The 26,255-nt window shown below is 38.4% G+C and overlaps 1 protein-coding gene across 1 annotated transcript in view; it reads left to right on the forward strand.

The window, feature by feature from the left end:
* PRKG2 (protein kinase cGMP-dependent 2) overlaps positions 1-26,255 on the forward strand; it is a 93,216-nt gene that overhangs the window by 44,456 nt on the left and 22,505 nt on the right. Inside the window, exons 7-10 of the mRNA XM_039350891.1 lie at positions 1,866-1,943; positions 18,543-18,637; positions 21,447-21,515; positions 24,276-24,374. Of these exons, the coding sequence (XP_039206825.1) occupies positions 1,866-1,943; positions 18,543-18,637; positions 21,447-21,515; positions 24,276-24,374 (341 nt within the window). The remainder of the gene's footprint in view (positions 1-1,865; positions 1,944-18,542; positions 18,638-21,446; positions 21,516-24,275; positions 24,375-26,255) is intronic.

Raw genomic sequence — 26,255 nt, forward strand, 5'->3', positions numbered from 1 at the left:
GACAGTTAGAACAAAGAACAATTAACCAGTGGAACGATTTGCCTCCAGAAGTTGTAGGTGCTCCAACTACAGGAGGTTTTTAGGAAGAGATTGGATGAACCATTTGTCTGAAATGGTATAGGGTTTCCTGCGTGAGCAGGGGGTTGGACTAGAAGACCTCCAAGGTCCCTTCCAACTCTGTTATTCTATTACTCTGTTATTCTGTTAAAATCCTCTTTGAAAATCCAGCATCCTTGTCCCAACGAACTAACTTGTATCTCTTTACTACCATTACCTAAGTCTTCTTCCTGAAGAGGTCATGTCATGCATTTATAATTCTTCAATTTTATGATAAGCAGCTGTACTGTCCTAGAACTTGAGCATGTTTGCAACCCCTGCCATTCTTAATTGCATTATATCAGTATTATTAGCAATGTATCTATAGAAATCTTTCCAAACTTGGTGCTGTCTATATGATAGTCTTATACATTTACAATTCCCACTTAGAAGGCCTCATATTTAAGGGCCAGAAACAGGAGCTACTTAGATCATATTTATAAGGCCCAATTCATAGAAACCAATCATTTTTGATTGTTCTCTCAAGTGTTCCCTGCATCCCATAGAGCAGGGGTGTCAAACTGCCGGCCCGCGGGCAGGTTTCATCATACCGGAGCTGTGTCCACCCCATTGCTGGCAATGGCGAAAAAGCTCCGATACGTCGCGCGACGTCACGTGAGGTCGTGAGTTTGACATGCCTGCCATAGAGTTAAGGAATCACTTCCAGTTCACCTTCATGGCTTCTGGATTTCGCGTCATTTAAAAATAATGTTTGTATGTATGTATGTATATATTATGTATGTATGTTTGAAGCCTGAATAATCAATACCTTTAGGTTTATTGGCCCATATTAATGATCCATTGATTTCAATGGGTTTACACTGACTAAATCTGAACAGTTGATCAAAGGAAGCAAAAGACTGTGGGATTACTTTGTGCAATTAGTCATGCCACATTCTTTAATAGATTTATTTGGATTATCAATTAGCTTTAAATCCCTTTCAGTCATTTAAAAAAACATTCATGTTTAATTGATCAACGTGTTTATAACTTATGCAGAAGAAGACATACTTGCCACAGGGAAAATGCAAGCAGTGGAGCCAAAAATCTTTTGGCTTTTCTTCCCAAAAGCTTCTGTAGCTTTTTTGAATGTGGCTTTTTGCATTATTTTTCTGGCATAGAAAGATTCTGTTCTCCCCATATAGAAACCACTTCAAATACAGTGATTGTTATGTAATATTAATATCACCCTTGCTTGAAGGAAAAAACTTCAGTGCACTTTAAGCAAATTGATTAATATAATATTCATATTTAAGTCTTGACTGTCGTTTGGTAAGAAATTAAATACTTTTCCCTAGAAGATGCCAGTGGTCTTTAGTTAGTGTCGTGGGGAGATCTAAATACTGGTAGTCCTTGACTTACAACCATAATTGAGCCCCAAATTTCTGTTGCTAAGTGAGACATTTAGTAAGTGCCCCATTTTATGACATTTCTTCCACAGTTGCTAATACCTGCAGGTGTTAAGTCAGTAACATGGTTACTAAGTGAATCTGGTTTCCCCATTGACTTTGCTTGTCAGAAGGTCACAAAAGGTGAACACATGACCCCGGGACACTGCAACCGTCATAAATATGAGTCAATTGTCAAGTGTCTGAATTTTGATCACGTGACTGTAGGGTCAGAAGTGCAATGGTAAGAAGTGTGAAAAATGGTCATCAGTCACTTTTTTCAATGCTGTTGTAACGTCAGACGATCACTAAATAATCACTAAACTGTTGTAAGTCAAGGACTTACAGCTTATCATTGCCTGTCTTTTCTTTGTTCCACAGGAATACTATGACAAAGGTGATTATGTTATCCGGGAAGGAGAGGAAGGAAGTACTTTCTTCGTTATATCCAGAGGAAAGGTAAGGTAACTTGAAAATATGTTGTCAGGGAATTGCCCAACAGGTGTCCAAATGAAGTCAGAGATGCTGACACAAACTTGTAGTATTATGTAAATAAATATATTTTACATCTATATATACAGCAAACAAGATAGTCAGGCAAACAGGAGCATCGTGAGGTAAATCACAGAGCACACAGAAGAAAAAGGCGGGAGAAAAAGAAAAGTCCCCCTCCACACCCACAGCAACCAATCACAGTGCAGATTGCCTCACGCAGGAGCCAGCAGTCAACCAATGAAACATAATAGTGTGTTCTCCCTCACTGCACAAAAACCCCACTGCTCCAGCTACTAAATTTAGATATATCTTAACGTACCGTAGATGTACAACTCTTACTTGGCCAATGAACCTTATGGGAAGCTGCATTTTCACCCATTTGTTTCCTGAGAGATAAAGGACATTCCATTAAGCCTAGGAGAGCCTCCCAATAGGGTGTTGATCCACCTCTTCAAGGCAAAGTGCTATCCAAAAGTGACAGGGCATAATGAGATGTGAGATCATTAGGAATTAACTGGCTAGTGAATATCTGGGTCTCGTAAGCTGCCAGACAACATTTGAATTAGTTACCCGGTCATATGCATGCCTTTCCACAGTTATTCTTGCTTTAGCTGTTTGTCCTCCACCTTTTTATCATTTGCTAAAATCTGCACACGTTTCAGGAGTGGTAATGATGATATTAAAGTAAGCAACAACAATCCTGAATAAAGGAATATCTCAGTAGCACTCAAGAACATTTAGGAAAAGCACTACCTGGCCTGGAGCAAGGAAGGAAACTCTAGAAAAGAATTCAGTGAACTAGAGTTGGCCTTGGTTTTTCAGTTTGAAGCAACTAATGTGGGCAAAAAGACTTAAACTGATTTTTTTTCTGACGTCCCTTTTCTGGAATGTGACATTAGCTATTTTAAATCCACCCACTGTACCTTTAGAATTCAAGCTAAAACAAAAAAATTTCCCTTCCCTTCCCTTCCCTTCCCTTCCCTTCCCTTTCCTTCCTTCCTTCCTTCCTTCCTTCCTTCCTTCCTTCCTTCCTTCCTTCCTTCCTTCCTTCCTTCCTTCCTTCCTTCCTTCTTCCCTCCCTCCCTCCCTCCCTCCCTCCCTCCCTCTCCCTCTTTCTCTCTCTCTCTCTCTCTCTGTCTTTTCTTTCTCAGATTCTTGAGGTGTTATATAAAGTTACACAATAGCGTAAATCAGTGTAAAAAACAAGCACCAAAAGCAGTATAATATAATGCAGAAGGAGGTAAAAAGCTAATGATGAATTTCTGATACAGAGTCAACCTGATAAAATATTGTTAGAAAACTAGCTAATTAAATTAGTCAAGCAATAAAATGAAAGATAACAACAAACACAGTAGAGACATTAAAATATATGAAGTTTTTTTCCTATTAAAAAGCAATAAAGCAAGTAATAAAAGGAGATAATTAATAAACATAATAATATGTAACATTTTAGATTATTTTTGACTAGGATATTTTATACACCTAAGGATCCTTTTCCTGATCATATTTATTAATAAGGATCAACATTCTTTTCTAGATTGATGCATGTCATAAAAATCTTTTGGTTATGCATATCCTTTAACACAGGGCTTTTCAACCTTTTCACCCATTGTACCACTTTTAGGATATGGCAACATCCGAGTACCACTAGTCGCCTAGCAAGGTGTCAAAAACTTAATGGCCAAAAAAAAAAAAGGAAAAAAGTGATAAAATACAGGTAGTCCTTGACTTACAACATTTTGCTTAGTGACTGTTCGAAGTTACAATGGCACTGAAAAAAGTGCCCCCCAAGCCATACCCAAGCAAGACACCTGCCTGCCCACCTGGCGGCGTTCTTCCTCCTGTCCAAGGTTTTCATTGTTGTGAGCATTTCTGTTGAGGATTGGCAGTGGAGGTGGGGTGGGGGAGTGTTTGGTTTTTATTTCCCCCATCTACTGGGTGGTTGCAGCAGGTTTTGGTCACTTCACATGACCCTGGGACACCGTGAGCGTCATAAATATGAATCAGTTGCCAAGCATCTGAATGTAAATCACAAGACCCTGGAGATGCGGAAACATTCCAGCTGATCGGCACTTCTTCTGGGCTCAGCAGAAGTGCCAGGATCAGTGCTGCTTTCCAGCTGATTGGTACTTCTTCGGGGCTCAGCAGAAGCACCAGGATCAGTGCCGAACTCCAGCTGGAGCCTGGCGCTGATCCTGGCGCTTCCACTGAGCCCTGACAGCCCCGAAGAAGCGCCGATCAGTTGGAAAGTGGCACTGATCCTGGCGCTTCCGCTAAGCCCTGACAGCCCTGCAGCTCCAGCCATCTCTTGCTCAGGCTTGTGAGGTGCTGCCACCGGTTCAGCTCATTCCCCTCCCTTGCTACCACTTTTCTAAGATGGTCGTGTACCACCTGCCAGGTGCCAATGTACCACAGGTGGTACCCATACCACTGGTTGAAAAGCCCTGCTTTAACACCTCTTATTGTATGTGTTGATTTTTCCATAGAAACAGTGCTTTTTTTTTTTATTATTAAAAGTTTTATAAATTTTACAAAAAAGAAAAAAGAGTACAAAACAAGAGACAACATATACAAAAAAAATAAAACTAAACAATACATATATATATATAAAAAAAAACCCCCCACCCCTCCCAAAAAAAAAAAAAAAAAACCCTCCCTTCCCCCCCCCCTGAGCTTCCCAGAGCAGAATATAGGCTTAAGAAGTAAAAATAAAAATTAAATTAAGAACTTTATATTTATATATATGAAAAGATTATCTATAATATATATGAAAATAAAACTTATGAAAAAACTATATAATATTTTTGTATACCCAATCTAAATTGTATAAATTTTATCCATTTATCCCAAACAGCAAGAAACTTCTCTTGCGTTTGTTGCTTTAAGAAAGCCGAAATCTTTGCCATTTCCGCCAGATAAGCTACTTTAAGAAACCATTCCTGCAATGTAGGCAAAGATTCCTTCTTCCAATATTGTCCTACTAACAGCCTAGCGGCTGTAATCAAATTTAACATCAAAACAACCTCCTTTGTATCACAATCTGTAACAATACCTAACAAAAATAATTGCGGAGTAAATTTTACCCTCCTTCTAAAAATTCTCTGGATATTCCACCATATTTTGATCCAAAATGCTTTTATCTCTCTGCATGACCACCAAATATGATAATAGGAAGCCTCCTTATAACCACATCTCCAACATTTGGGTTGCACGTCAGGGTACATATAAGACATTTTTTGTGGATCAAGGTGCCATCTATAAAACATTTTATAAAAATTCTCCCTTAAGTTCTGTGCTTGTGTAAATTTGACATTTCTCACCCAAATATTTTCCCAGGTGTCCAATGAGACTGGCTCACCAAAATTCTGCGCCCATCTTATCATACAATCTTTAATTAGTTCCGTTTCTGAATCCAATTCAACTAAAACCGCATAAATTCTCTTAATGTGGGTTTGTCTTGAATCCTTTACTTGCTTGATAAGATTTTCATCTTCTCTAAGAAAACCCACCTTACAATCCATCTTCCATCTGTCTAGTAATTGCCTATATTGGAACCAAGAATAAATAAAGTTTTCTTGTGCTAACTCTTCCCGTGATTTTAATTGCCAGTTTTGTCCATCCCATTTAAGTAACTGTCTGTAAGACACCATATCCATTTTAACCCCTCTTTTTATTGCTTCTATCGCATGCCAAGGTATAGCCCATAATGGTACTTTGAAATCACTTTTATAATATTTTCTCCAAATCCTAAGTAAAGAAATTCTTAAGATATGAGATTTAAAAGCCCAATCCATTTTTTTATTGAATATTAAATAGGCATGCCACCCATAAAGTAAATCCCATCCCTCTAGATAAAGTATCTCAGAATTTGTCAAATTTACCCAATCACTGATTAGTGTTAAAACCACCGCATCATAATATAATTTCAAATTTGGTACCTTAAGTCCACCCCTCTCACGGAAGTCTTGCATAATTTTAAACTTAACCCTTGGCTTTTTCCCTGCCCAGATAAATTTATTAAGACCCTTCTGCCACTCATTTAAATTAATCTCATTTTTCAAAATTGGTAACATTTGAAACAGAAAAAGAAACTTGGGTAAAATATTCATTTTTATCACTGCAATTCTTCCCATGAGGGATAATTGCAACTTTTCCCAGTTCTTCAAGTCCTTCTGTACCCTGACCCACAACCTTTCATAATTATTTTTAAATAATTTTACATTAGAAACAGACAACATCACCCCCAAATATTTTACCTTATTAACAATCTCAAAACCCGTCAGGTTAGTCAAAATCTGCTTCTCCTGACTAGACATATTTTTAGGTAAAATTTTGGTCTTATTTACATTAATCTTAAAACCCGAGACCAAGCCATAATGATGAATCAACTGTAATAAGTTTACTACAGAATAATCAGGTTGCGACAAAGTAACAACCAAGTCATCCGCAAAAGCTCTTAACTTATATTCTTTTTTATTAACATATATTCCTTTAATTTCCTGAGACTCTCGAATTTTGATCAATAATATTTCCAATGTTAAAACAAACAACAATGGCGATAAAGGACACCCCTGTCTAGTACCTTTCTCTATTGTGAAAACCTCCGAAAGACCTCCATTAACAATAAGTTGTGCTGTTTGTTTTTGATATATTACCTTAAGGGCTTGTAATATGTTTTCACCAAAATTCATTTCTTCCATTACTCTTAGCATAAAATGCCAATTCAATTGGTCAAATGCTTTTTCAGCATCTAAAAATATGAGCCCTGCAGGAACTTGGTTGTTCTTATCTAAGTATTCTAATAGATTAATAATTTGTCTAACATTGTTTTTCATATACCTTCCTGTTATAAACCCTGATTGATCTTTATGCACAAGATGATGCACCACCCTCATAAGCCTATTTACCAAAATTTTTACAAATATCTTATAATCCACGTTTAAAAGAGATATAGGCCTATAATTTTTTGGTAAAGTAAGATCTTGATCCTCCTTTGGAATCAATGATATAAAGGCACTACGCCATGAAGGAGGAATCTCTAAACCCTGTAAGATACCATTAAAAAGATCATTTAATGGTTGGATCATCTCCTCCATTAAAGCTTTATAATAAACAGCTGTTAACCCATCCGTACCCGGTGCTTTCCCTAATTTCAATTGTTGAATTGCTGAGGCAATTTCCTCCTTAGTAATTAAACCATTAATTTCATATTTCTGATCCTCAGTCAGTTTAGGAAAACTTGCCTCAGCTAAATATTTATTTATATCTAACAATTGTACATTAGTAGATTTATATAAGTTTTGATAATAATCCAAAAAAGATTTTTTAATTAATTCCTTCTGAGAAACTAGTTTACCCTTGTAATTTATTTTCTCTATTATTCTCTGTCTCTGTTTCTTTCTTAATTGATAAGCCAACCATCTCCCCGGCTTATTAGCATTACAAAATGTATTTTGTTTCATAAATAATAAGTTGGTTGCAGCTTGATCTGCTATCAACATATTAAATTGTGACCTTAATAACTTTACAGATTCTTTAGTACTTTCATCAGAAGGATTTAGAATCAAAGCCCTTTCTTTTAATTTAATTTCATCTTCAAGTTCTCTACGTTTCTGAATCTGATTTCGCTTATAAAAATTATTCATTTTTATCAAAACACCGCGCATAAATGCTTTACCTGCATCCCATACCATTGACATTGAAGTCCCCTTGTACATATTCAAAGCAAAATAGTCCTTTAAACACTCCTTTAATTTTTGAACATTCTTCTCTTGTCTAAACAAATTTTCATTAACTCTCCAGGATCTTCTTTCCTCTTTCTCTTGAATCAGCTCCATCCAAACTGGACTATGATCCGTCAGTGATCTAGGAAAAATCTTAACATTCTTTACTTTATTATACAAGTCCGTGGTAATCAAGAAAAAGTCAATTCTTGAAAAAGATTGGTGTCTATCAGAAAAAAAAGTAAAGTCTCTCTCCTCTTGGTTACGTTCCCGCCAATAATCCCTTAATTCCCAGTCTTCTTTCATATCAAAAAAGGCTTTAGGTAGCCTTGCTTGTTTAAGAAAAGGAGAGGAACCTTTCTTATCCCTTTGTGTATCTAAGACACCATTCCAATCACCCATTAATACCACTGATCTATAATCAAGCAATGTTATTTTTTGATGTAACTGCTTATAAAATTGTTCCTGTTGTTGATTTGGAGCGTAAAGTCCAACTATAAGTATTTTCTTACCATAAATACCAAGTTCAATCATCACATATCTCCCCTGGGGATCTGATTCTACCAGACAAGCTGGTAGGTTTTGTTTAACATATATAACAACTCCCCCTTTCTTCCCAGGAGCAGAAGATATAAAATGAGATCCCAAACGAGCATTAACTAAATATTTCTGATCTTTAAGTAAAATATGAGTTTCCTGTAAGCAAATAACATCATTAGTATGTTGCTTCAAATAATAAAAGATTTTTTTGTGTTTCTGAGGAGAATTCAATCCATTAACATTCCCAAAAACTTTGCCATCTCCCTTGGCACGCAGCCTGGAGAAGACACCATCAAACTCTGAAAGAGCTGCGTGTGTTGCATAACTCTTGGGTCTTGCTCCTCCCACCGGCGGTGATGCACTTCCAGGAGAACTCTCTTTAGGCTCTTTTTTACGTTGCTCCTTCTCTTTACGCTTATAGGCTGCACGGGTCATCCTCTGCTCTTTAACCTCCGTCTGGCGTTGCTTTACAGCTTCTATCATCCCAGCGGAAACCAAATCTAATGCCTCAGATTGCTGCTCAACTTCCTTGCCACTCAGAGATTTCCGACCAGATGAGGTTGAGCCTGCACCCAGGACCGAAGTATAAAAGTCTCTAGCTTTGTCAACTGTGTTCAATCTGTAGCGTGTCCCAGCATGGCTCAAAACAATACCCATCGGAATTTCCCATCTAAATGGCATCGATCTAGCTTTAAGCTCATTGGTTAAAAAAGCAAAGTCTTTCCTGCTTCTTAAAATTTTGGATGGGATTTCCTTTAGAATGATGACATCTTGGGCAGCAATCTGAAATCTTTTATTGTAAAAAGCTTGTATAATCTCATTCCGCAGGGACTTCTTTGTAAAATAAATCACCACATCTCTAGGCAAGTTCTTCTGCTTAGCAATCCAGGAGTTGAGCCTATAAATTTTTTCCACTTCTCTCTGTAATTCTCCTTTATCCATATCCAAGGCCAGCGCCAGATCAGTAAGGACCACCTCCACCAGATCTTGATTCACATCTTCCTTGAGGCCTCTGATCCTCAGGGCATACTCCATTTGTCTGTACTGAAACATCAAAATATCTTCTTGTGAGGAGTCCACCTTCCTTTCCACATCTTGAATTTTGTCATCCAAAGAGTCAACTTTGTCTTCCACTTCCTCAAGCCTTGCATCGAGCTTAACCACCACAGTAGCCAAACCTGAAACAGCTGCCAGTATATCTTGTCGTAATTCATTATTGTTTTCTTGCAATTTAGTCTTTATCCCCGTTATCTCTTCTTTGAGATCAGATTTAATTTCTGATTTAATCTGTGAGACAAATTGATTCATTTCCTCTCTCATTTGAACTACAATCTCTCCCATTATGCCTCTAACCTCTTGTGCTGAAAGTCCAGATAGAGGAGGGGAGGGTGGTGGCTGAGCCGGTGGTACATGTTTAGATTGTTGTTGTAGCTGTGCAGTGGAAGTTATAGGAGAAGAAATAACCTTGGGTATTGAGGAAGGCTGCTGCCTCTTTGAAGCCATTTTAAAAAGCACAATTGTCACTTCCCTTTCCCCTCCAGCCAGGAAGGGAGGAGGGAAAAAAAAAAGAAAAAATTTTTTAAAAAGAGACAAACTATAGTCCTTGAAAGTCCAGAGTAAATCCAAAGAATAAAAAATAAAAGAGCAAACAATTCAAAAGAAAAAATTCTAAGCCAAAAGCAAAAGTAAAAGCAAAAACCAGTCCTTAAAAAGGGAAAGTAAAACAAAAGAGAAAGGAAAAAAAAACTCCGACACTTTCAAAGCGCCATCTTAAATCCTTTCACTAATATAACAAAAAAAGGAGGAATAATAGTAAAAATCAAAAAGTAAAAAAAATAAACACCTAAATTATAACAAAAAATCCTTTAAACTGCTCCGTCCGTTTAAAAATTACTCACCAGAATGCTATAAACACGGAGATAGAAGCGGCGGTTTCTTTTGCTTCCTAGGAAGCAAAAACAGCTGGGAGGCGGAGATCAGCAGGAGCTCCGAGGGAACACTCCTTTCACCCCCTCTAGAAACAAATCCAGAGGGGGTTCAGGGGTTCTACCTCTATCCCTGCACTCTCTGTCCCTTCCCTTTGCCCGGGAAGGGATTTCCGAGCCGCGGGCCAGCTGATGCACGCTGCGCTCCGCGGCTCTGACACTTCCCCAGCTGGACGGCTAAAAGCTAGCCGCCATCGCCGTCGCCTCACACCGGAAGCTCCAGAAACAGTGCTTTTTTTGTCATAGAACATACTGGAACAGAGTTCCGGCATCTTTTTTGATGGATTTTCCAAGTTTTAAAAGTAACTTTTGAAAATTTGACGTTTGGTGCACGTGGACTTGAATCGCTCTGTTGAGCGTAGCAGGTTGGCGGCAAAATCATTAAAATGGTGCATGTGGGCTGCTTGTGTGTCGAGTCCAATGCATGTGTACTTCGTCCGCACTGGTTGTGATGGCGCTGCTCGGCTTGTGGCACTGCTCGGCTTGTGATTGGTCATGTGTTTGTGCGCTGAGTGCTTACTGAGGGCGGTGACCATTATGTTTCATTACACAACTGACATGTGGGGGTGTGTGTACAGTGATTGACTACGTGTGAAAGGTAAATAATTTCTTTATTTTAAAAACTTGTTGGTGAATTGAAAATCTTTTTTAAAATTTTAGTGTAAAAGTGTGAAACCAAATTTAAAAATGAAAGAAAATTATTAGTTACTTCTCAACCACTGGTCCTGCTAAGAACTGAATATATAATTTTTTAAATAAAAGATTAACACGATGCGAGTTCCAGCACCTTTTTTCTTACAAAAAAAAGCACTGCATAGAAATATAATATAACCATATGTCAAGTGAAGGGGGAGTATTTGATTTCTAGCACTGGGCTATTGTCAATCTGGTTATTACTAACATGGTAATTATACAACACTGTTCAATTCTGACCTCCTGAGGATCTTAACACAATCATTTATATCTCACAAAAGCATTACAGTAGAGAAAATAATAACTGTATATTTGTTGTAGTATGCACATAGATTGGGTCATAATATGGGGGAAGAGCATATAACTTCTGATTCTCACTGAGGTGTAATTCTCAGTGAGTATTGGCAGTGAGTTATAGTTAAACAATGGGCTGCAAGTCACTTTCCTGGCTTAGAAAAATAGTAATGCACCAGATTTATTCTTAAAAGGGAAGGCAGGTCTGTGTTGCTTCATGGAGCATCTTCAAAGGGATGCTGCACTCAAAGCATCATCAAAGTGAAGAAGTCTTCACGTTTTGCACAACCCTACTAGCATTAAGCATCAAGTAGAATATTAAAGAAGGGAGATTCAGTGATGGTGGACCAACCGTGGAAAAGACCTTTTTCCTTTTCATCACCCTTGTTTGAAGATGAGAAGGCTTGCACAAGAGCTTTTCATGGGGATCTTTGAATATCCCAAAAATATAAAACTAGAAGAAAATTGGACAGTTATCAGGTTCCACTAGATCAGTGTTTCTCAACCTTGACAATTTTAAGGCATGTGGACTTCAACTCCCAGAATTCCACAGCCAGCAAATGCTGGCTGTGGAATTCTGGGAGTTGAAGTCCACATGCCTTAAAATTGTCAAGGTTGAGAAACACTGCACTAGATTGAATTTTAAGTGATGTCCCAGTAAAAGTAAGGGTAGAAGATGATTCTTTCTTTCTTTCTTTCTTTCTTTCTTTCTTTCTTTCTTTCTTTCTTTCTTTCTTTCTTTCTCTTTCTCTCTCTCTCTCTCTCTCTCTCTCTCTCTCTCTCTCTCTCTCTCTCTCTCTCTTTCTTTCTTTCTTTCTTTTTTTGGCTGAGGGCTATATTTTCTCAAGAGCCTGTTGAGAGTCATGCCTGAGGGCAGGACAAGAAGCAACGGATGGAAACTCATTAAGGAGAGAAGCAACCTAGAACTAAGGAGAAACTGCCTGACAGTTAGAACAATTAACCAATGGAACAACCTGCCTCCAGAAGCGGTGAATGCTCCAACACTGGAAGTTTTTAAGAAGAGACTGGACAGTCATTTGTCCGAAATGGTGTAGGGTTTCCTGCCTGCCTGAGCAGGGGGTTGGACTCGATGACCTCCAAAGTCCCTTCCAACATTATTATTATTATTATTACTACTACTACCAAAGAGAGTAGGATCTCTATTCTCTATCTTTCCCTAATATCTTCTTTTTTTCCTTTTTTGGTCACCCTTTCCCCACTGCACCCCAAAACAGAAGCTACAAGGAAAGGACATATGGTTCTTTATAGAATATTGGAACACTGCATCCAGTTTTGGTCACCGCAAAAAGATAAAAAGATGTTGAGACTCTAGAAAGAGTGCAGAGAAGAGCAACAAAGATGATTAGGGGACTGGAGGCTAAAGGATATGCAGAATGACAGCTGGAATTGGGGGTGTGTAGTTTAATGAAAAGAAAGACTGTGGGTGACACAATAGCAGGGTTCCAATATCTCAGGGACTGCCACATAGAAGAGGGGTCAATCTATTCTTCAAAGCACCTGAAGGCAGGACAAGAAGCAACAGACGGAAACTAATCAAGGAGAGAAGCAACCTAGAACTAAGGAGAAATTCCCTGACAGTGAGAATCAATTGATCAGTGGAACGATTTGCACTCAGAATTTGTGGGTGCTCCATCACTGCAGGTGTTTAAGAAGAGATTGTACAATCATTTGTCTGAAATGACATAGGGTTTCCTGCCTGAGCAGAGGGTTGGACTAGAAGATCTCCAAGGTCCCTTCCAACTCTTATTCTGTTAAAGAGCAGTGTTTTCTGAAATCAACCTACCTAAACTGATAATAGGTCCAAAACATGCCTGATAAAGCCACAGAAATGTAGGGTAGCCCCACAGCAAATGACAGGTGTTTTGCAAAGTCTAGAAGGAAAATCATTGATGCACATATGAAAGATGTAATTATTTAAGATATTTATCTAGACAAACATGTGCTGGATAGCTGAAAGCAGATGTGATTTAATACAAATCATGAAGCATCTAAGACTTTGGAGGAGGGTAGATTTGCTCTTTAAAATAATGGTCAAAATTCAGTTGGATATTCCCTGACTTTAAACATGACTAAAATAGTCTTTGGATCTCAGCCAAAGCCTTCAAAAGCAGCACTTGAAAAACCCCCCAGAAAGAAATCATTCCTCTTTCTTATGCAAAGGGGGGGGGGGAAGGGGAGAGAGACTTAATGAAAAAACATTTATGCATTAACTATTGGAGAACAAACACATCATGCATGAAAAGAGACAGATGGTGTGTAACCAAGTTTGCAAGCTCTAGATATAAACACTTATGCTGGCCGCTTGCAAGGATCAGTTCTTCTTGGTTTCTGCTAAACAATATTTGCAAAATCTGGAAACCAAGAAGATAAGATGGATATTTGCTACTATATTTGGGCTGCCAAAATCCAGAGTAGATGACAAGAAAAAATTGGCATTGAAAAGTCTCTTTGCTGCCATCTAGTGATGATCTGGGTTGCTGCAAGCTGGATCTGCGCTAATTCTTTTTTTTTTTTTTAATTAAAAAGTTTTATAAGTTTTACAAAAAGAACAAAACAATACAAAAACAAAAAACAACATATACAAAAAAAACTAAACATTACACAACAAAACCCCCCTTCCCCAACCCCCAGCCAAACACCCCCCCTTCCCCCCCCCGAGCTTCCCAGAGCAGAATATAGGCTTAATTAAAAAACAATTAAAAAATTATATTTGTAAAAAAAAAAGAAAATATAACATTAAAATATATATGTATATATATAAAAATAAAGATTATGAAAAGGCTATATAATATTTTTTAATATCCAGTTTAAATTGTATAAATTTTATCCATTTATCCCAAACAGCAAGAAATTTCTCTTGCATTTGTTCCTTTAAAAAAGCCGAAATCTTTGCCATTTCCGCCAAATAAGACACTTTAAGAAACCATTCCTGCAATGTAGGCAAAGATTCCTTCTTCCAATATTGTCCTACTAACAGCCTCGCGGCTGTAATCAAATTTAACATCAATATAACCTCCTTTGTATCACAATCAGTAACTATACCCAACAAAAATAATTGCGGAGTAAATTTTACCCTCCTTCTAAAAATTCTCTGGATATTCCACCATATCTTAATCCAAAATGCTTTTATCTCTCTACACGACCACCAAATATGATAAAAAGTAGCATCCATACAACCACATCTCCAACATTTAGGTTGTAAGTCAGGGTACATAAGAGACATTTTTTGTGGATCAAGGTGCCATCTATAAAACATTTTATAAAAATTCTCCCTTAAGTTCTGTGCTTGTGTAAATTTGACATTTCTCACCCAAATATTTTCCCAGGTGTCCAATGGAACTGGCTCACCAAAGTTCTGTGCCCATCTGATTATACAATCTTTAATTAGTTACGTTTCTGAGTCCAATTCAACTAAAACCCCATAAATTCTCTTAGTGTGGGTTTGTCTTTGATCCTTCACTTGCTTAATAAAATTTTCATCTTCTCTAAGAAAACCCACCTTACAATCCACCTTCCATCTATCTACTAGTTGCCTATATTGGAACCAAGAGTAAATAATATTTTCTTGTGCTAACTCTTCCCGTGATTTTAACTGCCAGTTTTGTCCAATTGCAGTGATAAAAATGAATATTCTACCCAAGTTTCTCTTTTTGTTTCAAATGTTACCGATTTTGAAGAATGAGATTAATCTAAGTGAATGGCAGAAAGGCCTTAATAAATTCATTTGGGCAGGGAAAAAGCCAAGGGTTAAGTTTAAAATTATGCAAGACTTCCGTGAGAGGGGTGGACTCAAGGTACCGAATTTGAAATTATACTATGATGCGGTGGTTCTAACACTAATTAGTGATTGGGTAAATTTGACAAATCCTGAGATACTCCATCTAGAGGGATGGGATTTACTTTTTGGGTGGCATGCCTATTTAATATTTAATAAAAAAAATGGATTGGGTCTTTAAAGCTCATATTCTAAGAATTTCTTTACTTAGGACCTGGAGAAAATATTATAAAAGTGATTTTAAAGTACCATTATGGGCTATACCTTGGCATGCGATAGAAGGAATAAAAAGAGGTGCTAAAATGGATATGGTGATCTGCGCTAATTCTTGTAAGACATTTAAACACAGGAGTAAGAATTGGAATCAGATTTGTTTAAAGCTAGAAATGTGCAACAATTGCTACTATTATTGTAAGTATTAACATAAACATTATTGCTGTGGTAGGACTCACTCCATAAAGCAAAATAAATAAGTCCCTAAACCAGAATATCATTTACATGCTATTTTAATGAAAAATAATATGATAACTCCTTAACATATTTAATATATTTCTCCTGCGATCATATTTAGAAGTACCATTTGGAGACAAATGGGATTTTGAAGTTCGTTTGTTATAGAGTCATAGAACTGAAGAATTAAAAGAAACCTTAACAAGTCTAGTCTAACCACCTGTGATGTTCAGGAAAGCCAATTAACAATCTATGAGAAGTCGCTGTTTTCCTTCTTAAACTGCTCCAAGGACAGAAAACCCATAACATATATAATACACCATTTCATTTCATTGTTGTACAAATAGAATGAAGGTTTTTCATTCTATTTCAGTGAAATCTAAGTAGCTACAATTGATATCCTAGTCCAGTGGTTCTCAACCTTTTTAATGCCGCGACCCCCAACTGGTCGTAAGTCGAGGACTAAACCGGTCGTAAGTCGAGGACTAAACCGGTCGTAAGTCGAGGACTAAACCGGTTGTAAGTCGAGGACTAAACCGGTCGTAAGTCGAGGACTACCCAACCGGTCGTAAGTCGAGGACTTTCCCTGCCTGGGAGCGCCACGCATGCGTGGTGCTGCCCCCTGCGCCAGCCGAGGCGTAGCTGGCAAGCGGCAGAGACGGAGCTGGCCGATCACCGGCTGGGCCACCAGCTGGCCCAGCCCAAGGGAGGTAAGGCACCCGCCGGAAAAGGGGAAAAAAATGGCGGACAGCTTTGCTTGGTGACCCCTATGAAATGGTTGATCGACCCCAAATGGGGTCGCGACCCATAGGTTGAGAACCGCTGTCCTAATCTCTGTGGTCTATTTTCTATTTCAGAATTTGTAACTGCAGAGGTGAGGCACATTTAAGCATGCTCTCACCTGGGCATTTAAACTACAAACTGCCCTCCTTTGTGCTATCTTTCTTTCGGAAAAATCTATTGGAATGAGTTTGCATGTTAAGTTTCATCCGGTCCTACATTTTTTAAAAAACAAAGGAAAAAAAATCTCCATGTAAAAAAACTAACTTCACAAAAATATAATGAATGGGAACATTTTCCCTTGAAGTATAAGCTTTTTACTTTGTAAGGGAGTTATTTTAAATGAGCTGTTCCCTTACCTTAAAACTGATGTGGGGCATTTCTTTGTATTACTTTGCATCATTTTTGCAAACTGGGAAGATCAAGCAAGATTTACACTCTTAACCATCACAATAGCTATGTGGGATATTCAGTCTTTCATCAATGGATTCCTGTCCTGCCCTTCATCCATGCTCTTTGGCAAAGATACACGTACAAGAATATGATTTCACCACATTGCAGTCTCAGTATGCTGGAATCTCTGCAGACTTTTTCTATTTTTATTTTATTTGTTTGTGTCTCGCCATTATTATTTTTACAAGCAACTTAAGGTTCTTCCTTCTATTTTTCACACAACAACCCTATGAGAATGAGTTGGGTTGAGAGAGAGTGACTGGCTCACCCAGCCAGTCATGTCTAAGGCGGGACTTGAATTCACAGTTTCCTGATGATTGGCCCAAAGTCACCCAGCTGGCTTTCATGGCTAAGGCAGGACTTGAACCCACAATCTCCCACTTTGTAGCCTGGTGTCTTAACCACTAGATCAAACTGTCTTCTCTTTTTGGGAAAGGGATAATGTCCAGCCTTAAGTTATAAAATCCCAATCCACACATAGGAATTAGAATATAAAATCATAGAGTTGGAAGGGACCTTAGAGGTCTTCTAGTCCAGCCCCCTGCTCAAGCAGGAAACCGCATACCATTCTAAGCAGCAACTGGCAGCTTTGGAAATAAAGCCGAAATTTAAAATCTCTTAATGGTGGAGTGGGGGGGGGGTGAGAAGAGGACAAGGTAGGAAAGGAAGGATATCGTTACAATGGGTAAAGGGAAAAAAAAAAATCCCAAAACATAAAGAAATAGTTGTGTTGTTGTTGTTTTTACTTCCACTGACATAAGTGTGTATTGAAGTCTCTGCCTGAAATACAGTAGTAAGATCCACCTCATTTTTACAGTTAAAAGAAATTAGGGAAGATATTTTATGTCTTTATATTTTTCTTTATCTGATCAACTGGGCAGATAAATACAATATTTGGCTGGCTTTATATATGTCTCTCGGTCTGGACTGTAAACAGAAAATGCTTTGTGACACCTCTTGATAACATTGGGATGACTTTAGAAGGAGAGCAATGTGAAAGTGCCAAATATAATTATAAAACAAAACAGCTTAGGACGGCCTGTTTTGCTGGTTCAATCTAGAGAACCACAAGGACAAAATCTCTTTGCAAAAACCTGGCCATCACGAAGGTTTTCTATAATTGGAACTGATATTAACTCAATAATCTGTGAGCTTCAGAGAACAATTGATTCAATTCAAATTATATTAGCTTGGAACCCATGCCACATCCAATTATTATCCCTTGTTCTTTGTTTGATATTAGCTCTGGCACGCTCTGACTCTAGTGCCAAAAGTGTTCCAGAAAGTCTCAACAAAGAGAATTGTTCGCTGTCTATCACTAAAAAGAGACAATCACAAGGGATTACATTCAATTGTAGCCAATATTTACAAGTCTGTGATTCAGATCCTTGTCTCTGCTTTTCAAAGTCCAGCCTTGAGTTATAAAATCTCATTGGAACTCGCCATGATAAAAATACTCAATTTTCTGGTTATATCCCTTAATTTTTTTAATTCTTATTTATTTATATCTCATATTTATTATTTTTACAAACAACTCAAGGTGGCAAATATATCCCACCTTTTGCCTCCTATTTTCCCCACAACAACAACAAGAACAATCGTGTGAGGTGGGTTGGGCTGAAAGAGAATGACAGGCCCAAATGGCTAAGGTAGGACTTGAACTCGTGGTCTCTTGCTTTCTAAGCTGGTGCCTTCACTACTAGACTAAACTGGCTCTCTAGATGGATCATGAATTTTGATGGAGGTCCTTTATCTTAATGGATTGTTATGGTGAACGTTAAGGATGAAGCAGGTCTATTAAGTATATTGCATTTATTTTTGACTTAATTAGTGGGTCTTCATTTCCTAGGTTAAGGTTACCCAGACCCCAGAAGGGCAGACCCAGCCTCAGTTGATTAAAACGTTGCAGAAAGGAGATTCTTTTGGAGAAAAGGCCTTGATCAGGTTGGTTTAAAATTATTTCCCATTTGGAAGCACTTCCATTGTTATTTAAACATTTGAGGAGTTCAAAATGGAACAGGGACTGAGAAGACAAGGTAAGGACATCATTTTATTTTTAAGAAATTAACTCAGGGGGGTCCAACATTGGCAACTTTAAGATCTGTGGACTTCAACTCCCATAATTCCTCAGCCAGCATGTCCTAAAGCAGTGGTTCTCAACCTTTTTAATGCTGCGACCCCCAACCGGTCATAAGTCGAGGACTACTCAACCGGTCGTAAGTCGAGGACTACTCAACTGGTACAGCACCATTTGCAGAATGGGACTTTTGGCGGGCTCAGCAGGGCAGAGACAGCCTGGACAATTCCTATTGGCTTTTGAAAGCCAATAGAATTAGACTCTATTCAAGAGAGTCTATTCTATTGGCTTTCAAAAGCCAATAGAATAAAAGGGAGTAGCACAGCTAAGGAAAAGGGGAAAAAAATGGCGGACTGCATTGTTTGGTGACCCCCGTGAAATGGTCATTCGACCCCAAATGGGGTTCCGACCCACAGGTTGAGAACCACTGTCTTAAAGTTGCCAAGGTGTAATATTCCTGAATTAACTAGTATTATAATTCATAGATGACTGAAAGAGTGGGCATCCATGCTACCATTTTTTCCCCTCACTGCCTCTTCCATCCAAACTGTCTTTCTTGGTTAATGTATGCTGATTTTTTTTTTTGCATCTGGTAGTTGCAGCTGATGGATTTTTCGAAGCAGATGCTCTGATGCATGGGGCACAAGCCAATTCTGGAACTACTCATGAAACCATAGTCCACAGTGTGCATTCGTGCAGCAGTGACATGAATTTATGAGATTTTTGTTGACTTATTTGTTAGTTACTTGATTTTTATCCTGCCTTTATTCATTTAGTATATAAGCAACTCAAGATGGCAAACGTACATAATATATTCCTTCCTTCGGTTTTCCCCACCACAACCCTGTGAGATGAGTTGGCTGAGAGGTAGTGACTGCCCCATATTCATCCAGGTGGCTTCCATGCCTAAGGCAGGACTAGAACTCACCCTCTCCTGGTGATTGGCCCAAAGTCACTCAGCTGGCTTTCGTATCTAAGGCAGGACTAGAACTCACCATCTCCTGATGATTGGCACAGGGTCATTCAGCTGGCTTTCATGCCTTAGGTGGAACTAGATCTCACAGTCTCCTAGCGATTGGCCCAAAGTCAATCAGCTGGCTTTCATATCTAAAACAGAACTAGAATTCATAGTTTCATGGTGATTGGCTTAAAATTACTCATCTGCCTTTCATACCTAAAACAGAACTAGAACTTAACCGTCTTCTAGTTTCTAGGTCAGCCATCTAATCACTGGGTTTTTTTTAAAAAAATTAAAAATTAAAAAACATTGCTCTACTAAACCAACAAAAAATCTCACTAAATCCATTTCACTGCTGCACGAATGCACACAGGACAATGCTGGGTCAATATATATATATATATATATATATATATATATATATATATATATATATATATATATATATATATTTGAGCAACACCGCTTTAAAAGAAGAATCAACAATGAAGTGAAATAAATAAAGCATCGCGAGCTTGTGTTAAAATTATCCATATCAAGAACATTTAGCAGCACAGATGTAGAGAACCTGCAGAGATGATGAATTGGTTGTTAGGTATCAACAGTGCTTCGAACAGAGGAAACAGCAGGGATAGTAATAATGGGAGGATTTAAACTTTGAAGTGGCACTTGGACAAATAGATAATGCTTACTTAGGTAACAAATTAGCTTGCATGTTTCATCCACTTTTGTTCTGTAAAATCATTGTTAAAGAGATTTTTGCAAAGATACCATAGAAAATCAAGGTTACACACAGGCATTTGGACAATCACCTGCCTGGACAATCACCTGTCTTGAGAGAGTGAGAGACTGGACAATCACCTGTCTTAGATGGTATAGGTTCTCCTGCTTGAGCAGGGGGCTGGACTAGAAGACCTCCAAGGTCCCTTCCAGCTCTGTTCTATTCTATTCTATTCTATTCTATTCTATTCTATTCTATTCTATTCCATTCCATTCCATTCCATTCTTATTTCTATTCTATTCTATTCTTATTTCTGTTCTATTCTATTCTATTCTTATTTCTATTCTATTCTTATTTCTATTCTATTCTATTCTATTCTATTCTATTCTATTCTATTCTAATTTCTATTCTAATTTCTATTCTAATTTTATTTCTATTCTATTCTAGTATCTAGTTGCTTGTCATAAATCAATGTGGTTCTCTCTAGATATAGTTTTAGAAATAAGTTTTATGCTCAAGGGAAACAGACTGTTAATAAGTGTATACAGATAATCCTCAGCTTACAACAGTTTTGTGACTCCTACAAAGGTACAACAGCACTGAAAAATGTAATTTCTGACCATCTTTCACACCGTTGCAGCACCCCCATGATCGTGTGTTCAAAATTTGGACACTTAGCAACTGTGCAACATGATGGTTGCTGTGTCCTGGGGTCACGCGATTCCCTTTTGCGACCTTCTGATAAGCAAAGTCAATGGGGAAGCCAGATTCACTTAACAACTATGTTGCTAACTTAGCAACTGCAGTGATTCACTTAACAACTGTGGCAAGAAAAGGTTGTAAAATGGAGTAAAATTCACTTAACAACTGCCTTGCTCACCAATGGAAATTTTGGGTCGTAAGTCCAGGACTATCTGTACAGGATTATAGCGTAAATCTGACCTGTTACTTACTCTTCTTATCTACCTAAACTCAATTGATATATTTCTGTTTGCAGTGATGATGTTAGGTCTGCTAATATAATTGCAGACGAAAACGATGTGGAGTGCCTCGTTATTGACAGAGAGTAAGTATTCTCTTCCTGCACCGCTGTCTTCTTTCCAGCCGCTTTTCCTGTTCACCGATAAGTTACATCAAAGATTTTCTATGTTCTCTTCACTTCTTTTTTCCTTGCCCAAATTTGGAGGAGGTGGACATTAAGGGGAAGGTAGCAAAACAGGCAGACTGACCATTGAAGAGCAGAATATTTGTAGCTCAGGGTCTTTGGTGCTCTCTGAACTCAGTTGTTTTCTTGCAGACCTTTCATTACCAAGCTAGGTAACATCATCAGTGCTAGTCTTAGATTACCTTGTTTGGGTAATGAAACATCTGTAAAAAAAAAACAATGAAGCTCAGAAAGCACCAAGGTCCTCTCAATAGATCAGGAATCACCACTCTCTTCTGCATTGTAACATGTTGTTGCAAGATCCTGAAGTTATTTGTGTTTGCAATACTTGGTTTTGTCCTGAAGCTGCAACAAGCATGTGGTGTGCCTTGTGCAATTATGTTACCAAGATGTGCATGTGTTAGGAAGTGGGGAAATTATATAATTAAGCTCATGATTGATAGTGCTATCTCTTCTAACCTCAGAGATGTAACTATGGGGATACTTCATAGGGTTTTGTTTTTTTTTAAAAAAAAACTAAGAACATCCAGTTCCCATTTGGATCATCAAAGATTTTAATTACTGCAGAGTGGTATGCTCTGGCTGCTTAATTAGTAAATAAGGAAAATCTCCATAGTAGTGAACATTGAAATATTTCAAGTAAAGCAAAAAGCAGTTTGGTGTAGTGGTTAAGGTACCAAGATAAAATCAGGAGACTGTGAGTTCTAGTCCTGCCTTAAGCATAAAACCAGCTGTGTGGCTTCAGGTCAGTCAACTTTTTTTTAGGACTAGAAAGAATGCAATGGCAAATCGCTTTTGGAAACCTTGCTAAGAAAACTGCTGGAGTCAAACAGACTTGAAGGCACAAAAAGAGGTGGGGGAGAGGAAAAACAGGCCTAGTTATTTTGGACAACGGTGGCTACATTAGGACTGGAATGGTTCATGTTCACTGCATTGCTGTTCAACTAGTTGATTGTCTTTATCATCTCTAACTTTTATATTTTAATTGGTTTTTTAAAATAGTGACTCCTGCATACAGTGAGACCATGAACAGCAGTTAGCTGCTTTATATATTTATAAAGGCAGGAATTTGTTCCTTCAGATATATGGACTAGACTGACATAACAGGAAATGTATAAATATCTAAGTTATACTCCAGTGAGCCTCCAGCTATATTAACAGGATGAAAATGAAAAACAGTGTGAATTCAAAATTGAATTGCAACCCTAGCATTGTTTCAAACAGTATTTTAAAACATTACTTAAGCATTTCAGCAGATGTTACCTCTGTTGTGAGCTGAATGGTATTTTGGTACTTAATTGGACAGTATGGGTTTTACCATGTTTGCAGTTTCTGTTCTTTGATCTTTGTTAGCATGTATATAGTTTTAAATTTAATGTTTCTGTTGATTGTATATCTTCCTGGGAATCTTGTATTTCAAGCGCAACTGCGAAAAAAATATCTAAAATAAGTTTAATGTTGCCCATTTAATCTTTCTTAGGCTCCTTTGATTTTTTCAGTCTAGGCAAAGAGAAAATAATGACTTTTATCAGGTTCCTGGTAGGCTGCATTACACAGCTGATGATCTGGGTTCAATTTTTTAGATCCCAAGTTGGTTGGGTCTGTAATAGTGTGATAATTGCCTGCCATCTTTCTCACCTTTGAAAGGTGCAGTTGGCTTGTTCAGAGAATTAGTTTGTGGCAGCAACGTGCAGTGACTGCTGTGGGTGATTTTCTTTTTAATCATGGCATCAAAAAGGCCAGACCTCTGGATATTTTTTCTAATTATCCATTGCACTATACAGTAGCAGCTGCTGATGCTTCTGTCACACTATGATCATTGTTATAATTGTGGCTGGGTTCACAAATCATGCTAAGTGTGTTTGGCTTTGACTGACTGTGTTGCTGAACAGCTGTTGGGCCTTAGTCAAGTAAGTATAGTTAAGCAAACCATGTCTTGGTAATGCATTGACCCAGCTTTACCCTCAGTGAGATGTGTTGGACTACCCTTTGCCTTACTGATTGGGAATTCTGGATATTGCAGTCCATCATATTGGTGGACTATCAAATTGCGGAAGTCCTTAGGTCATATGTTATAAAAAGGGGACAGGCTGGCCAGGAACCAATGTACAATTTTGTGGTGGCCATCTATGCTGAAATGCATTCAGTCTTAGCTCCACAAGGCCGTGTGGAAACAGCGAAGGACCAGCCCCTGCCACGTCGGCCCCACCCTTGGGTGCATGCTGGGGAAGTGTCACCTTTTGTGAGGAATAAAGAAATGCACCATCATCTGGAAGTGGCCATAAAATGGCCCTTGCCTACTTCACATATCCGGCTTGATAGGCTCTGCCCTGGTCCCACCCCCTTCTGCCAGAGACTCTCAGATCTGTCCCACTCCTGCCCAGGCCCCCACAGGTACCCTTGACGCGAATGATGTAGAGCTGGCCACATCCACCCAGTAGGCCACACCCATTCCATCCATGCCCAGTAGGCTGCACCTACCCTGGCCACACACCCCACCCTCCGAGGGCAACCGCAATGCTGATGCGGCCTTCAATCAAATTGAATTTGACACCCCTGGTTTATGAGTTTTAAAATACTTATATCTCCATAGAAGACTGCTGCAATATTTTTTTTTCTAGCAAAAGGATATATTTTGACTCACTTCTGTTGTATTTGCAGAACTTTTAATCAAACGGTTGGAACGTTTGAAGAACTGCAAGCATACCTTGTGGGTTACGTAGCAACTTTGGCTCGAGATGATGAAAAAAGACACGCTCAGTAAGTCTTCCAACTGGTTTCTGAAACTGTAAGGAAGGTAACCTCACCAATGTTGTGTCAAATTAGATAGAATTGGAACAGCGGGGTTATAAAAAATACAGAAAAAATTCTACCACCTCTGGTGTTGCTAGTTTGGTAAACATTTTGGTCAACACTTTGAAGCTTAAGAAAATCACCATGCATGGACTTTTTATTTGAGCAAACAGTTCAGAATAATAAAAACACAAAGTTTTGCTTTAATGAATATAAGATGCTGCCCTTTGCTTCCAAATGTTTTCTGCTAGAACTGTTCAGCAACGACACATTCTAAACCAGCTGTTATTTCATATCTGGGCCCATGTTTCCATAATGCACGTAAGTGACAATTACTTGGCAATTTTTCAAGCTTCCAACAAAGTTTCCATAATTCAGTGTCCTCGTTTCACCTTCTGCTCTTTACATAAAAATGTTAAATTTGGATTCCCTGTACAAGATGACAGGAAACTCTTAAGCATGCAGCTCTGAAATGTTCTCTGAGGTCTTGTTTGCAATCTTAAGTTCAACATCCTGCCAGTCATGTCCCCTAAAACCAAGCTCACCCGAGACCAGTAATTTGTGCCGTCCCCCAGTGCTGAGCCAGTTTAAATCAATATAAAGGACTTGTTGTAAGCTTAAGCTCTCTACAAGAATGTGAATTACTAATAGTCAAAGCAAATTAGCTTAGCTTATTAGCTTAGCGGTAGCTAAGAGTCAACGGAATTCATGGTGGGCTGGACTTAGATCTCCTGTGGGCACGAAGGGACTTGAGACTAATGACGTGCTTGACCCCTTCCTCTGGCTCAGCCTGGTTATCTCCTACATAGGCTTCTATAATTTGGTTTTAATTCTAGTAAGTGATCCACAATTTCTTTTTAAAACTCCCATATTATGGGTTACTTTATAAATACAGTACTTTTATTCTTAGCAAGGACAGAACATATATATTCCCAGAAAAGCTAATCAAGATCACTTAGTGCTGTGTGCCAGCACCATCACTATTGGAGATGCTGCTTGAAGCCATGGAGATGCAGTCAATTATAGATGGTGGGAGGGTCCTTAGTCTCAGTCCTCAACATGATTCTCACCTTTGACCATGCTGGGTAACAATTCTGGGAATTATACTTCCCATTAAAGGAGGGTTGAAATGAAAGGTCCTTGATGCTGTCTGAGTTTGCTTGTTTTGTTGCAGACGTTTCATTACTTGTCACAGATTTGGAGGGCAAAAGCTTGAAAGAGCCAAGTGCCCCATCAGTCTTGTTCTTGTTTCAGTCCTTCTGATTTTAAGAGATTACAGGTAGTCCCCAGCTTACAACCATTCATTTAGTGACTATTTGAAGTCATAGTGGCACTGGAAAATGTGACTTATGACCATTTTTCACACTTACGATCATTGCAGCATCCCCATGGTCACATGATCTCAAATTTTGGATGCTTGGCAACTGACTCATATCTATGATGGTTGCAGTGTCCCGGGGTTATGTGATCACCTTTTGTGAGCTTCCAATGAGCAAATTCAATGGAGAAGCCTTATTCACTTAACAGCCATGAGACTAGACTAGACTAGACTAGACTAGACTAGACTAGACTAGAATAGAATAGAATAGAACAGAACAGAACAGAACAGAATAGAATTATGATATAGACTAGACTAGACTAGACTAGACTAGACTAGACTAGAATAGAATAGAATAGAATATGATATAGACTAGACTAAAGTAGACTAGACTAGACTAGACTAGAATATGATATAGACTAGACTATAGACTAGACTAGAATAAACTAGAATAGAATGGAGAATAGTCTGGACTGGACTGGACTAGACTAGACTAGACTAGACTAGACTAGACTAGGAATAGAATAGAA

The sequence above is a fragment of the Crotalus tigris genome, unplaced genomic scaffold (assembly GCF_016545835.1).
Source record: "Crotalus tigris isolate CLP2741 ecotype Arizona unplaced genomic scaffold, ASM1654583v1 scf7180000018362.2422785, whole genome shotgun sequence".
NCBI lineage: Eukaryota > Metazoa > Chordata > Lepidosauria > Squamata > Viperidae > Crotalus > Crotalus tigris.